The 14,607-nt window shown below is 38.9% G+C and overlaps 1 protein-coding gene across 1 annotated transcript in view; it reads left to right on the top strand.

The window, feature by feature from the left end:
* The window catches only part of rabggtb (Rab geranylgeranyltransferase subunit beta), a gene marked incomplete at both ends in the record, with an annotated part of 10,576 nt that extends 2,460 nt beyond the window's left edge, over positions 1-8,116 (top strand). The window contains one exon of the mRNA XM_084368242.1: positions 7,976-8,116. Within this exon, the coding sequence (XP_084224368.1) occupies positions 7,976-8,116 (141 nt within the window). The remainder of the gene's footprint in view (positions 1-7,975) is intronic.
* Between the last annotated feature and the right edge of the window lie 6,491 nt (positions 8,117-14,607).

Raw genomic sequence — 14,607 nt, 5'->3', positions numbered from 1 at the left:
TGTGGTCTCATTCAATGTCCCGCCCACTAAACTGTCTAATTGCTTACACATCACTGGGAATAGCCTTTTAACCAACGACTAATCTGAATCTGCAAAGTAACTAAAGTTATCAAATACATGTAATGGAGAGGAAGTATAAAGTAGCAGAAAATGGAAATACTCAAGTAAAGTACCTCCAACTTTAAAGTACTTGAGTAATTTGTGCTTAGTTACATTCAGTCACTGGTTGTTCTAAATTTTGACACTAAGATTTTCATTTTTACTGCAAAGTATATCAGTTAACAGCCTCCTTGATTATTAATAATTGACATGGGCCCTGAAAAAACGGTCGATCCCTAGATTTTATTTATAGCATTAATAAGGAGGTGATGTTTTTTTGGTGACTGGAGACACCCAGAGGAGTCGTCTTCTCTTGCCAAGCATGTTTAACTTCTTATCCACAGGCTCAGCTACACTGTTTATTTAAATCCTAGTTACTCAGTCCAGCTGCGGGCAGACACACTGTGTGTAGAATCATGAAATATTTCCAGTCTTATGATGGTTTTCAAGCGTCATTTTTACATCTACTAATCAGTTAAAACATAGATTTTTCTTTCTTTCAGGATCTTTGTTTCTGCACTCTTGTTGTCTTACTGATACACATTATATCTGTTGTTAGATAACTGTGTTGACATTGTTACAGAAGGTAAATAAATCACACATTGACATCTGTTAGTTCTGAGGCTGTACTCGATCTAAATGACTGATTACTCATAAATGTATTCATTTGACATCGTTATACATAGTCATTAGTCAAACAAAAGCCTGTGTTGTGATCATAGGGTTTAAAATCAAAGTTCTCAAAGAATTGTGCTGCTCAAAGATCATTACAATCTGAACAACAACTCAAAAGCTCAACTACGTCCTGAACAACTCGTTAAACTACAAGAGCTCATCTTTGTGTCGCGGTGGCGGCTCTGATCCAAACAGCTGCTCACTGTTTCATGCCTGTATGTGTGTATATTCATTTAACTTATTTGTTATCTTTGTTGGCAATAAATGTTTCCCTCCAACTGTGACTCAGCTTGTTTTTGCACCAAAGGAGTTTAAGGAGCATATGAGGGTCTCCATGTCTCAGTGTGTTAGTGAACCGTTTAGAAAAATGGGAAACTAAACTAAGTTCGTTTTCGTCAAACTCTATCAGAATCAGAACCCTGTTCATCGCCATCTACATTTTCACATACAAGGAGTTTGCTTTAGTGTGCGGTGCATAAAAACAGTTTTTTAATTCAGGATGAAGTTTCTTAATCCACACAACATTTCTGGAGCTTCACAGCTAAACAGTGTTGCAACATTCTCCTAAACAACTGAAGTAGATGATTTTAAATGTAAAAAAGTACAATAATCCATTGTTTTATGTTGTTTTTTGTGTTTTTTTCCTGCTTTTTAATACTTTAAAACAAGTCCCCATCTACTTTAGCTGTATAGGATGCTGCAACACTGTTTTGCTGTTAAGATCCAGAAATGTTTTGTGGACTAAGAAACTTCACCTGACTTTCCATCGGCATGAGGCTGAGTAGATACTGACTGGATTTTCATTTTTGGGTGGACTCATCCTTTAGCTTTTTTTTCTGCAGAACAAAATGGATTTAAAAAAGGCAGTTGCCCAGCTGGTTATCAGAGTGGATGAAGCTGTTTGCTGCATGTATTTGCTTGAAGGATTTTTCGCATTTCCAGTATTTATTCATTGGCTTGTTAGTTTTGTGTGTGGTGGCAGTGAATATGTTTCATATAAGTGCAGGCAGGATTTAAACTGAGGAGTTTTACTCACTGGAATCATACATGTCAATAAAGTGATGACAGACGTGCAACTGTGAGGCAATATACCTAAAAACATGATGATTTTCAGGCAAGTTCTGGCGTTATAAGGAGATTTTGATGATGTTTACAATGGACATTTAAGATAATGATATCCTTGGAGCATGTTTGGTGATTCTAGCTGTTTACAGTAAATAATATATATATATATGTATAACAGGACAGGATCCAGATGATAAACAGCCTGAGTTAGAAATACAATCAGGATATTGAGGCTCATTGACTTTTGGCACTGATTTCCTGTTGAACTTAAACATAAAAATACAGAATTAATCACACATGAAAGGTTAATTTTCAAAGACACGTAGCTATGTTTTTATTAATTTTCCTAGATCCTTTTTTGTGCACCGTTTTTGTGCAAAAAGGACAATCACACTGGTGTTTTATCCATTTTAAGTATTGCTTTCATCTGTTTTTGCAAATGAGCTTTTCATATCTGCATGTAGCCTATGGATTATACTTGTGAATGCAGATACAACAGCATAATGTAAAAACTATCTTCCCATTGAGGGATTCTTTCCACAAAATCAATTTAAACTTGCGCCTGTGGCTGGTTTGTTTAAGTGCCAGTAGGTGGCAGCCTTACCATTCAAACAAACTATATATATTTTAACGTCTCACTCAGGATTCTGGTAAGAAACTTAAATTATGGGTTGTTAGTGGAATGATTGCAAACCAAATCTTGATTGCAGGTTAAAGTCTTCGTAATCAATGGCCCATTTATAAAACACAGTGAGTTGGAAACTGATGACAAAGCTCAGTAGAAAGTGTAACTCTGAGTTATTTCCATACTCTCCTCATGCACATCACACCATACTGATTAATTCCAGGGAGGCTGTAGTAATAACGCTGGCACCCCAGAAATGCCACAACTCATTGTGTATGAGATATTATGTTTCATAGCAGTGGCAGATTGTAATAATGGAGCAGCTTAAAGATTGATTTACTCCGCCTGAGTAATTAGAAGCAGGTAATTCCCTCCTACCTGTTTTCCTCCCTGTAATAAAGATAAAGACTCCCGCTGCAATGTACAGCCTGATAAGCAAAAGACACTTTACCTAGAACAATTTTCAACAATGGCTTTTGTAAAATTTCAAATAATGATCAAGCGATAACACATTGTGAAACATTATCATCTCAATGCACTAATTACTGCGTCATGATAGAGAGAGACGAGGTTCGCTTTAATATTCTGGTGCACTCCTGGGTTCCTGCTCAGGGACGGTTTTGGATAATGTAGTAAGAATTTGTGTTTTTGTATCTCTCTCTGGTATTTTTCGATGCATTGCATTGGTTCAGGGCCCCCTGGGTCTGTACACTGTGTGGTCACTGTGGTAGTGTTGCATCTTTTTGGATCTGTTATCTATATAGTCGTTTTGCGTCTCTTCTTCAGTTCTTGTGCTTCACTTTGTGGTTGTTTTGTGTCTCTTGGCAGTCATCTTGTGTCTCTACGCTGTGGTTTTTCCTCTATTTGTAGCCATTTTTTCTTCACTTTCTGGTTGTTTCGCTCTTTTGCAGTCATTTTTTTGTATCTCTTTACAGTTTTGTATCTCCGTTTCAGTTCTTTTACATCTCTTAGTGGTCAGTTCAATCACAAAGAGTTGTGGTGGTTTTGCATCTTTGTAGTCGTTTTGGGTCTATCTGTGTTCTTTTTGCAGCTCTTTGTAGTTGTTGTATGTATCTTTGTGTTAATGTTGCATCTTTGTGGTCTTTTTGTGTGTCTTTGTAGTCATTTTACATCTCTTTCAAGTTGTTATGTATCAGTAGTTGTCTAGTGTATCTATGTAGTTGTTTTGCATCTCTTTGTGGTTGTTTTGCATCTATTTGTTTTTTGTATCTTTGTAGTAGTTTTGTGATGCTTTGTGGTTTTGCATCCTAAAGTCGTTTTGCATCAATCTGCGGCCATTTTGGCGCTCCTTTTTAGTTGTTTTGCATCAATTTTTCGTCATTTCAATGACTTTTCCACAAACTATGTATCATTTTATAAAGAGGCTCTGATCCGGGAGCCCCTGGGCCTGTACCCAGCAGGCTCATTCAGTAATGAGTCCATGGCACTAACAAGGAACAAGGGGCATCAGATTCTTGGGAGTGGGCCCGTGCCACCCCAGGCCAGCTCTCTGGCCCTGCCCCTGCTCCTGCGCCATGCATTTTTCATCACGTATTCTCAGTGCAGCGTGGACCTGCAAAAATATACTGGAAGCCCTGTGAGTTTTGTATTTATTTGTCTATTTACTTAGTCGATGGGGGAGCAGTAAGCAGTGGGCCCCTGGTGTCTGGGCAGAGACAAACATGCTGGTTGTTAGGCTACTGAGAAACCCCACCGGCTCTCATTAGTGAAGAAGAGAGAGATGAAGAGAAAAACAGAAGGTGGAAGAGAGGGAAAAAAAGAAAAGTGTGAATGAGAGATAGAAGCAGAGAGCGAGAAAAGCAGAGGGAGAGAAAGAGGCAGAAAGACAGATGGATGGATCACAGCTTTCACCTCTCTGTCTTGTTTGTTTGCAGGGAAAGCCGCAACCCATTTTTCCTCCCTCTCCTTTTCTCGGTGCTGTCACCCTCTTGTTATCTCTCAGCACAAAATACTGAGGATTAGTCTGGGCCACAGGGGCTGCAGCCAAATGCTGCTGAACCACCGACACGGCAGACAATCACTTATAAATGTTTAATTAAACCGCTGCAGTGTTGTATGTGAATGTAGAGATGACTCATGAGTTTGACGGGAATGCTTTTAAACAGTCTCCACACAAGTTTCATGTTAAACTCTTCACCCAGTTTGTGCCTATTATCCGGGATGCAGTGTGACGTGTTATTTTCTGCCCTCAACAGCTCTAACAGAGTATGATTTTATATTTCTGCTGTGGACTTTTGTTTGGAGAAAGTTTCTTTTCACTGAATTCATAATTTACCTCGTGTCACTGAGGAGTTTTTTCTGCCATCAGGTTACTGCAGTTTCTGCTGACAGAGCAGATGTTGTTGGTCAAAGTTCTGCTCTCCTCTGACACACCTGTCACACATCAGGTGTAAATATAGATATACAGTGCTTCCGTATGACGGGGAAATGTCAGCTGATGTCCAGAATCTCACAACGAAACCAACTCAACAAAAGCCAAGCTGAAGATAAAAAATAAACCTCCTATACTGCCATGAAATATAAATTGACCTCTGACATCTGAATGATCTGTCTGTAGGAGAAAAAGTTTATAAAATCTACCGGATCATGTCAAGGATGAAGATCTCATTCTAAAGGTCCAGTGTGTAGGATTTAGGGATGTTTATGAGCAGAAATGCAATATAATGTCCGTAATTATGTTTTCATTAGTAGAATCACATGAAACTAAGAATCATTGTGTTTTCGTTATGTTAGAATGAGCCTTTTACATCTACAGAGGGAGCAGGTCCTCCCTCCGTAGATATAAGTCAAGTTTCTACAAAAGCCAAGAACAGACTAACATAAAACTGCCATGAGAGAGAGACTTCTGAGCAGTTAGCAGGCACAATACAGGAGGGTGAAACGAGGGGTATTCAGTTGGTTGGAACTAGATGCCACTAAATTCTTCACACGGTGACCTTAAAGAAATGTAACTTTAAAGGTCCTATTTGCAAAAAAAAGACGCTTTGGGATGGTGGCCAATGTTTGTAGGCTAAATATGATGCTACCGCTAGCTGCTGGTTAGTTGCAATGACATTAAAGCATGGATCTAACAAGGAAAGTCTGGATACAGCGTCAGAGGTGGAGCCCCCATGTTGGCGTATTAAGCTAAAACAAATCTTGACTTCCTGGGTGTGGAATTACCACAGAGTGTGTGCACACATAGATACCTCTGAGGATCAACTCTTCACACTCTGTTGGTCCCTACCATACCTGTCTTTGGAGACCAGTGAGATGTAGAACTGAAAAAAACTGAAATAAAAAAAAGTAACACTTTTCAGACTGAACATTGTAAACAAAGAACTGTGTCTTTTGTCTCCGACTTAAAGGTTCAATACTTAAAAATTGGCCACCTTGAATTCATACTCCCAACAAATACGGGAAGCATATCACCAGAGTAACTGCTAACTGCTGCTAACTGTATATCTTTTTTAAAATTTAAATATCCATGCTACTGTTAGCTTTTTAGCTCAGTTAGCTATGCAGAGAGCCAGACTACCAGGGGAGTGTTGGTGTTTGCTCCGCTGCTTTGGACCCCTGGGAGAAAGAGGTTTTCAGGCCGGGCTAGCTTGTTAGCATGCAGTAGATATCTCTTCAACACAACACATAGTTGTCTTTGAGATTACATCAAAATTGTTATTTCCTTACATTCTGTTGATAATGATCGTTAATTATTGAATGTTTTGAACTACAGTTCTTACATATTGCACCTTTAAAAAAGCTTAATTCCAAATAAACTTAAGTTTTAAAATCAGGACGGAAGTTTGACTAAGAAGTGTAGATGTTTATTTATTATACATTTGACACCTTTTCTCTCTCTGCCATCAACATCCTGTTAAAATCACTGGGAGGCAGCAAAGCACAAATGTTGCACTGACCTACTGTACAGGTTTTTTTTCTAAACAGTCAAAAAGACACATTTAAATGACCATAAATGCTTCTTAAGTGCAGCTAAAAGGAGGGTTAGGACTTTAATCCCCTCAGGTTATTTACTTTAGTCACAGTTCAACTCACAATATGAATATAAATGAATCTTGTGTTTTATTATGAGCTGTTACACACATTAACAGAATGACACACCGTGCAGAAGGACGCATGGTAATTAGATTTCAATGTATGCTTCTGTTCAGTGGCAGGAGTGACAAATCTGTCATACTGAGTCAAAATGATTCATCCTGGTAATCCGTGTTGGAAGCAGAGAGGCACACGGGACAGGAGCCTGTCCGCTGTTTCTGTAGGTGGAGGCAATCTGATGTGCTGGAGCGTCGTCCATAAAGAGCTGCAGGCTGAAAAGCTCCACTTGTGTGAAAGTGGTGCTCGAGTTACACTTGATTCATGTTGCAGTGAGGCTATACCTGTTCTAGAAAGCGACTATTAGATTACTACTACATTTTACATAGTTCATTAAAAGCTAATGAAGAGGTTAGTCAAGGAAGAGTGAAAAGGAGAACTGTCAAAGTCAAATCATTTCTGGATTAGCTGTTCTCATTTTGATCCCTGCAGGTAATTTCATTGTTTTCTCGATGAGTTTAGAATACTTCTTGGTTATTTATATTTATGCAAAACACACTTTACATTTCTTTAGATTCAATTTTATATATTATACTGTGCTTATGTTCTGGTTAGGTTTAGGCACAACAAAGCAATGGTATTAAAGGCCCACACTGTAAGATCTGACAAAGTGACTTTACTTAAAAAAAAATGAGGACACTGATTTCCTCAAGATAATCATGTAAAGAAGACTAATAACTTTAAGTTGTCAAAACTTTTTAGCTTGTACAACTTAAATTTACAAGTCGACTTTACTTGGCAATTTTTAGGTAATTGGTTTCCTCATTTTTTTAAAGTAAAGTCAACTAAATTTTACAGTGCAGACACACCACACAGACAAAAGAAGTAGCTTCGTCGAAGGCCGACTGTCGCGTTGCCTCATGTCTCCTGTGTCTTGGCCAAAAAGCTGCACCTGAACACATCGCAAAGACTACAGCCGAAGGCCAACAAGCTTGTACACTATAAATCTTGTATAAGTTGTCGAGCTCAAACCTGTACCAACTGTAACAACTTAAAATAATTAGTTATTTTAAGGTTATTGGTTTACTCAGTTTGATATATTAAATAATATAATTACAAACAGCCTGCATCAACCCTTCAGTTCAGTGTCATGTATTTACATGGTGGAAATATTGTTTTAACACTGTTTAATCGACACAAATAATGAAAAAACACGTAAAATGTTGATAAATTAGACCTACATATTGGAAACTATATTTACGTTTCATAAGGGGGAGCTGTTCAACATCTAAGACAGTGAAACTTGCAGTGATGTACAAAAAAAACTTAATTTCATCAGTTATCATTTGCTTCTCTGACTGGTTTTCTACAAATGAGATTATTTATGTTTAAGAAAATTGAAATGTTTAATTTGATTTCCACTAAACTTCCCTCTCTGTCCATCTCTTTGTCTTCAACCAGACTGTGAAGAGCGACTCGTCTCCGTCAGCTGGAAACCTCCACCGGCTTCTTTGTGTGCGTCTGTCAGCAGAGGAGGAGGGTTTCAGGGAGCAGCGAGGGCATCATCACTCAGGCATCCTCTTACTGGGCTCACTGGACTAAAGCCTGGGAACCAGACCGACGATGACCATTCTCATCAAGCAAAATGAGCTCAGATACTCTGGAACTGAAACCAGAGCCCGGCTGCTTCACAGCGTGGTGTCCAGTATTTTTAGACAAAAGCTCAGAGAGAAACAGTCTTTAGCTCAAACATCTGCACTGTGCACAGTTTTACATATTCTTCACTGATGAGAAAAAAATCCTAGATATTAATAATAATGAATTAATGACTGTATAGTCCACTTGTCTCCTTGGTTATGTTTTATGTTCACACTTCCCCCACTAATTGTTCAATATAGTTTTAAATAAACATATTTTACTTGTTACCAGATTTATGGTTTGAACATTTATCATTTTTTACTTTCACACTCTTTCATCACAGAAAGAATCCAACACATTACTATGAACATTTTCTTTTGTTCTGTGTTCAGATGTCATGTTTCTGGTCCCTGCAGGTGGTTTTTCATCAGATGTTCAGAGGAAGATAGTTAAAAAGGATAAAAGGAAAATGACTCTATTGCGTTATGTTCTTTTAAAAGCTGGGTGAAATATAGACAAAGCAACATTACATTGTCAAGCAACATGTTACCTGTCAAAAGCAACACAATCCTCATATCCAAACGATTTGTGAGAATCTTAAACTTTCTGAAACGCTGGCAATGACAAATTCTTGTAAATTCAGCAAATGTTACACATAAAGTTATTTCTTTCAGTGTTTCTTGAACAAAGAAAGTTTTTATATCATGTGGACAATCAATTGATGTTTTTTATACGTCGTTTTAGCCTCTCGGTTGTCTATACAAGCCTGTGGGCGATTTGTTTAAGTTGTTTGATGCTGATGGACTGTGGATTTCTTTGTGAAGGACTCACAACACAGCACAGAATTTCCACAGAGTTAAGTTACTTGCGTTGACTTGCGTTTTGACACTGGACACAAACAGACTTTTTCGCTCTTTATACTAATAAGCCTGACTTCCTCCTTAGCTGCTGTAATAACGACTATGGCCAAAAAACAAACGTTAATATGGGACAAAACAAGCTGCTTTTTAAAGTGGACCTATATGCCTGTTTTCCTGAGGACGCGCTGTGTGTAAAGTATCTGTTTTGATTGTGTGTGTATAATAAAATAGTGGAGTTTTACAACAAGGTATTCATGCCAACATGGTAAGAGGCCTGCAAGTGCGCCAACACACATGCTAACAGGCTAACAAGATGACAGGCTAACATGCTTTCATTACTGTAAACTAAATCGGTATATTTATAATAACAACATACGCTAATTACAGTATTATAATGTAATTTAACATAGAAATAATATGCTTTTGCCATTAAATTGTGTCTGGGTTGCTGTAGAAACACAATATGTATAAACACAATTACTGTGATTTTCATCTTTATTGTTGTAAAGTATATTACTATATTACTGTGAATTTACCGCAATTATTAGCATATGATTTACCGTAAAATTAACCAGTAGTAATTTTTACAGTATCTGGCAATATACTGGGACGCAGCATTCCAGATGGGTGTCAGAAGTAAACTTCACGTGATTCACATGTGTAAACCTGTCCGTCAGCATCTACTGTCCACAGCCATCTGGCAACGGAATCTTGCAGACTTTGCCGAGCCTGAAAGCTCTTTATCACATCCAGAGAAGGTGACGGGGTATCATCCACAGTCTCTTAATCATCCAGAGGTAATTTCAGATGCACGGTCTGCAGATGACCTTGACTTTCTCTTTTTGAGCCAGGTGTGCACTCCTGAGAATTTAATCCGTGATTAAGAGTTTGAGGATTACTTTTTCATGCTCTGTTTGAAAAGCTTTAAAAGAGGAGAGGCAGAGCGAGAGAGAGAGAGAGAGAGAGTGAGGGAGATTTGGTGATAACCCCGATGGAGGTATTGATTTGGTGAGAGGACCTGCTTCACACCTGGCAAGAAGTTAATCAATGTGCCGACAGCTAATCAAAAGAAGTGAGGTGTACCAGCCGCCTGTGGATACCTGCTTACAGGGTTTATATGTGTGTGTGTGTTTCTCTTTCCTCAAGCAAGTGTTTGTACCTCCGTGGATTCATGCTCGTTTGTTGTGTGCCAGTAATTACAGAAGGTGTATATCAAATATATTCTCTGGTAGAAAAAAAAGAAAAAACTTAGATTGGTTTCTTTCATTTGCAAACAAGACTGACATCTTGGAGAATTTCTATTTACTCAAGGTGTCATGTCATCTGACAGGAGGCAGACTGCAGCTGAACTCAATTACAGGCTCCCATACAGGCAGGCACAACACCACGGCAGCATCTGAATAAAACGATGGAGAAGACAGACGGCATGTTTGCCAGGTTGCTATCGCTTATTCTTATCATTTTAACAATTTCTGTGGAAATACACAGAAAAATCAATATCGCAAACCAAGTCATTTCCAAAATATATCCCATCAAAGAAGTTTAACTTGAAATTCGTTGTCTGGCTGGTTGTGTGGACGAACCTCATTTTTGTGTCCTTGGTATCTTTCAGTGGGCTCAAACCATTTACTTAAGCCTTTTTCTCTCATAGAAATGCTGTTTTTTTTTTTCATCGTTTCACATCAGTCCTCAGCATTCATACAATTTGAACTATTGGACTGACTGTCGACAGATCAGGGTCTACTGAGGGGCAGCTGTGGCTCAGAAACAGGTTGTCCACCAACCGGTGGATTCAATCCAAGACTTAATCCAATCCTTGGGCAAGATACTGAATCCGGTCCATCAGCATGTGACTGCATGATGAGCAGATAGTGGTGTGACTTGTGCTGTTAATTGCTTTGGGTGGTTGGTGACACAAGAAAAGAAGTACATAAATTCTGTCCATTTTCTGTAACCACCCCCCTAAATCTCTTATTTCATATCGTTGATGGTAAAGAGCAACAGGAAGCAAGACGGGAGGACAACATGAAACAAAGGTCCTGGATTTTACCATTCAGCATCTTCACAAGGGACCTCAGATAACTGAGCCACCAGGAAGCCCCATCTTCATTAAGTTAACTCGAGAGGCAGCTGGATTTACTCGGTCCATTTAGCCAAGTTTCAAGCAATTGACCATCTTCCTCTGACTTCACGGTCAGGGTGGGAAGCTCAACTGTGGCACTGCTGTGTTCCCGAAGGCAAGCCGTATTTCAATCAGGAGAGACTCGTATTTTTTGAATGAACATGAAGATTTATTGCCATGTGCACAAAAAAGAATGAGAAAGTTTCGCGGTTAGACTCCATCGTGATGAAGTAACATTTGGGGTTGATGATGTTGCTGTGTGTAGAATAGGAAACACTCCAATGGAATCTAGACACTGGTGGTGGTGATGGAGGAAGAAGATTGTGGAGATCTGACGACAGGGGAGTTGATTCTGGTGAGTTGAACCTGGCCGCTGGATATGAAGAACTGGGGGAGAATGGAGTGGAGGAGGGTCACGAGAATGTCTGACAGCAGAGACACGATTGGCTGATAGTGTTTTTGAGAAAATCTGGTTGGTTAAATAGAGAGGGAGTACATGAAACGATCATAGTCAGGTGAATAGAGGGAGCAGAAAAGTCTTCCTGATTGAACTTGAGCTTCATAAACATGGGGAGTTTGACAAATTCTTATGATTTCACGGCTTCCAGATTGATCAGCAACTAAAAAGACAATGGAAAGTGATAGTTTGTCGCTGACAACACGGCTGTAGATGGCCCAGCTTCTTGTGAAATATATCTGGTTTTAGTCGCCACTAACATGGAGATGTCCCCGGGTCTCCTTAAAAAACCTTTTGGTGTCCTTACAAATATCCAGTGTCACACTTAGAAATGCTGAAAGGCTGGCTCGAACTGTGGCAGCCCATTTGCCAGCCTTATGGTTTGTTAAAACATCCCATTTTGTGCTGCTTATTTGGGTCACAGATGCAGCCACCGGTTTCTTTAAAAGATAATTAAGTGGCCATGCTTGAACCCAGAAGTACATTTAAAAACACTCAACCAAAGTATTTCCAGAGTCCCCAAAGACTCTTCAAACCATCTGGATTAAAAAATATTTTATCCACTGAATAATAGAAACAAGCGATTGCATTTAGTCAGTCGTGTGTTTTATAAGGATCCCTATCTAGAATATTTGTTATCTGCTCTTATGGGGAGACAGTATAGACTGAGATAACCTCAGGTCTGCAGATATATGAGATGTTTTCCTCCAGTGCAGAATTCCCCTGAATGCACAAGTGTTGTAGTGAACAAGATAGATGTCCTGGAAACCTTTCAGGTTCTTGATGGAAACCGCACTATACTCGATGAGATTATTTTCCTCCATGAGATGCATTCAGGGTTGGAAACCTTTCTGAAAAGGTGGGAAACCTTTCTGAATTATATCATGAAAACAGTCATTACAATATTACGGCAAACAGACGTGATTGTGGTCATGCTCCTGTTCTCTGTATCTGGTTTATTTAGGGTCATATGAGGACTGGAGGTTTCCTTAGCATGCCCTGGGTCAAGTTGCTGTCTGTCACACAGTGGGATAAACACATTCACACCACTGGCAGCTTAAGAGTATCCAGTCCGCCCTTTCTACATGTCTTTGGACTGTGAGGAAACCGGAGCACTCAGAGGAAACAGGAGCCGACAATGTGAGAACATTCAAACACCACAAAGGAGGAATCCAGCTGACAGGATCAGCTGTTTGCTGCCACTGCAGGAGTAGAGGTGCTTCATCACACTTAATTAGCTGATGAAATCTTAAGTGATTGGCTATTACTGTTATAAGTTTAATTGTTAAATGACATAAAGTTATTAGACTAAAAGTTTTTGTCTAAACTGGCTGAAGTATTTAAAGGGACAGTAGACCCCTAAATTAAAACTACATATTTTTCCTCTCACATGTCGTTCATTTTTTAAAATCTAGATTGTTTTGTTTTGTTTGTTTTAAAGATATTAGACATTGTTGTGAGCAGTTTCATGTCAGAACTGTTTTCTTTCCACTGAAGTACAACTGCCAGCTGTGTCCAGCGCAGGGCGAAGCGTGATACGGTTGGTGGATGTAGTTCGGCACAACAAGGCCTGTGGGTTATCTTGAGTAACTGGGCCATGATTTCTGGAAAGAGACATTGCTGTTGAGTTCCTCAAATGTATGTTTTTGGTGCTTTGCCATCTCCGTCCATTATATGAGAAGGCAGACTGCCCTACTCAGCAACTAACACCAAAACAATCTAGATGGATTAATCGCGCTGCAGATAAGATAAGATTGATTTTGGAGTGAACTATGTCTTTAAAGTGTCAGGGACGGGAGAAAGTAAACACTTAAAATGCAGATAACTTCTGCTGTTATGGCCAGTTTTCAGCTATGTCACAACCTTTTAAATAATGAGCTGTGAATATTTATACCTGTCATAAAATAAAATCTGATAACTTGGTGTAATGAGATTGATGTTTTAGTGGAGTGATGGTTCTGGAACGACCTGCCACAAGATGCACGGTGAAGAATGTAAACAGGCTTGAAGGGTCAAAACTTCAGCAACACTTGCAGAATTAAAAGCTTGATGAAGATGCTCTGAAAACTAATAAAACACCTGACACTTCATTTTGTATACTGCTTCACCAGGTGCATGCCAATAAAGGAGCAATCTGTAAGATATGGCCAGAATTCTAGTTTAAAACATTAAAAAAATAATGTTATGTCAAATTCATCTCTTTATTGTGCTGTAGAGATGTTCACTGAGGTTAGCATGCTTACCAGCTAGCCCCAGCCCGTCCTGTCTTGTAGTACCACTCATATTGTAGCTCTTGTTCTGTTGTGAGATCAGTGACTGTTGTACCCACATCTTTACAGAGACCTGTCTCCACCACAACATCTCAGTTCAAGCTGTTTCACTCCATGGACGGACCGTGTTCTGGGCCAACACAGCTCAGGACTACAGCTGGATGAGGAGAGGTGGACTCTACGTTTATAACATCGATGCTTGCTGCTCAAACACAGTCAAAGTGGATGGACAGTATTTCCGAGATGCTGAAACCTGACGCAAAAGATGCACTACATGTTTACGTATATTTGTATATTTATAACTGTATATATGTTCTGTAATTTGAGTAGCATGAAGGAGTTTACAAACTTTGATTTTGTTATGCAACCATGTGTTGTATAATGACGAATAAAATACCTTGTATAGGTTCGTCCCACGATATATTAATCTATTACATTGTTTCTCAACCTGAGGGTCAGGAACTCAAAGTTAATTTCCAGAGGAGGCCTTATCTTTGTGGAGAAATAAATAAAAAAACATGTTTTAGACGGGGTATTGGTTTTTACATTATATTGCCTGTTCCAGTGATAAAATCATTTTAAAGTATATTTTATTGAGTGTGTTTGGGATAAATCTTAATCAGGAGAGAAATATCTTCATTGACTGATTTTTTTAATGCCTAAACAAACTAAATAAACAAACTCTCTTTGTTTTAATGACTGGATAAACAAACTGACCTTAAAGGACAACACAGCTTCATACTGTT

The sequence above is a fragment of the Pagrus pagrus genome (assembly GCF_965226575.1).
Source record: "Pagrus pagrus genome assembly, chromosome: 12".
Classification (NCBI taxonomy): Eukaryota; Metazoa; Chordata; class Actinopteri; order Spariformes; family Sparidae; genus Pagrus; species Pagrus pagrus.
This window is presented reverse-complemented; position numbering and strand designations above follow the sequence as displayed.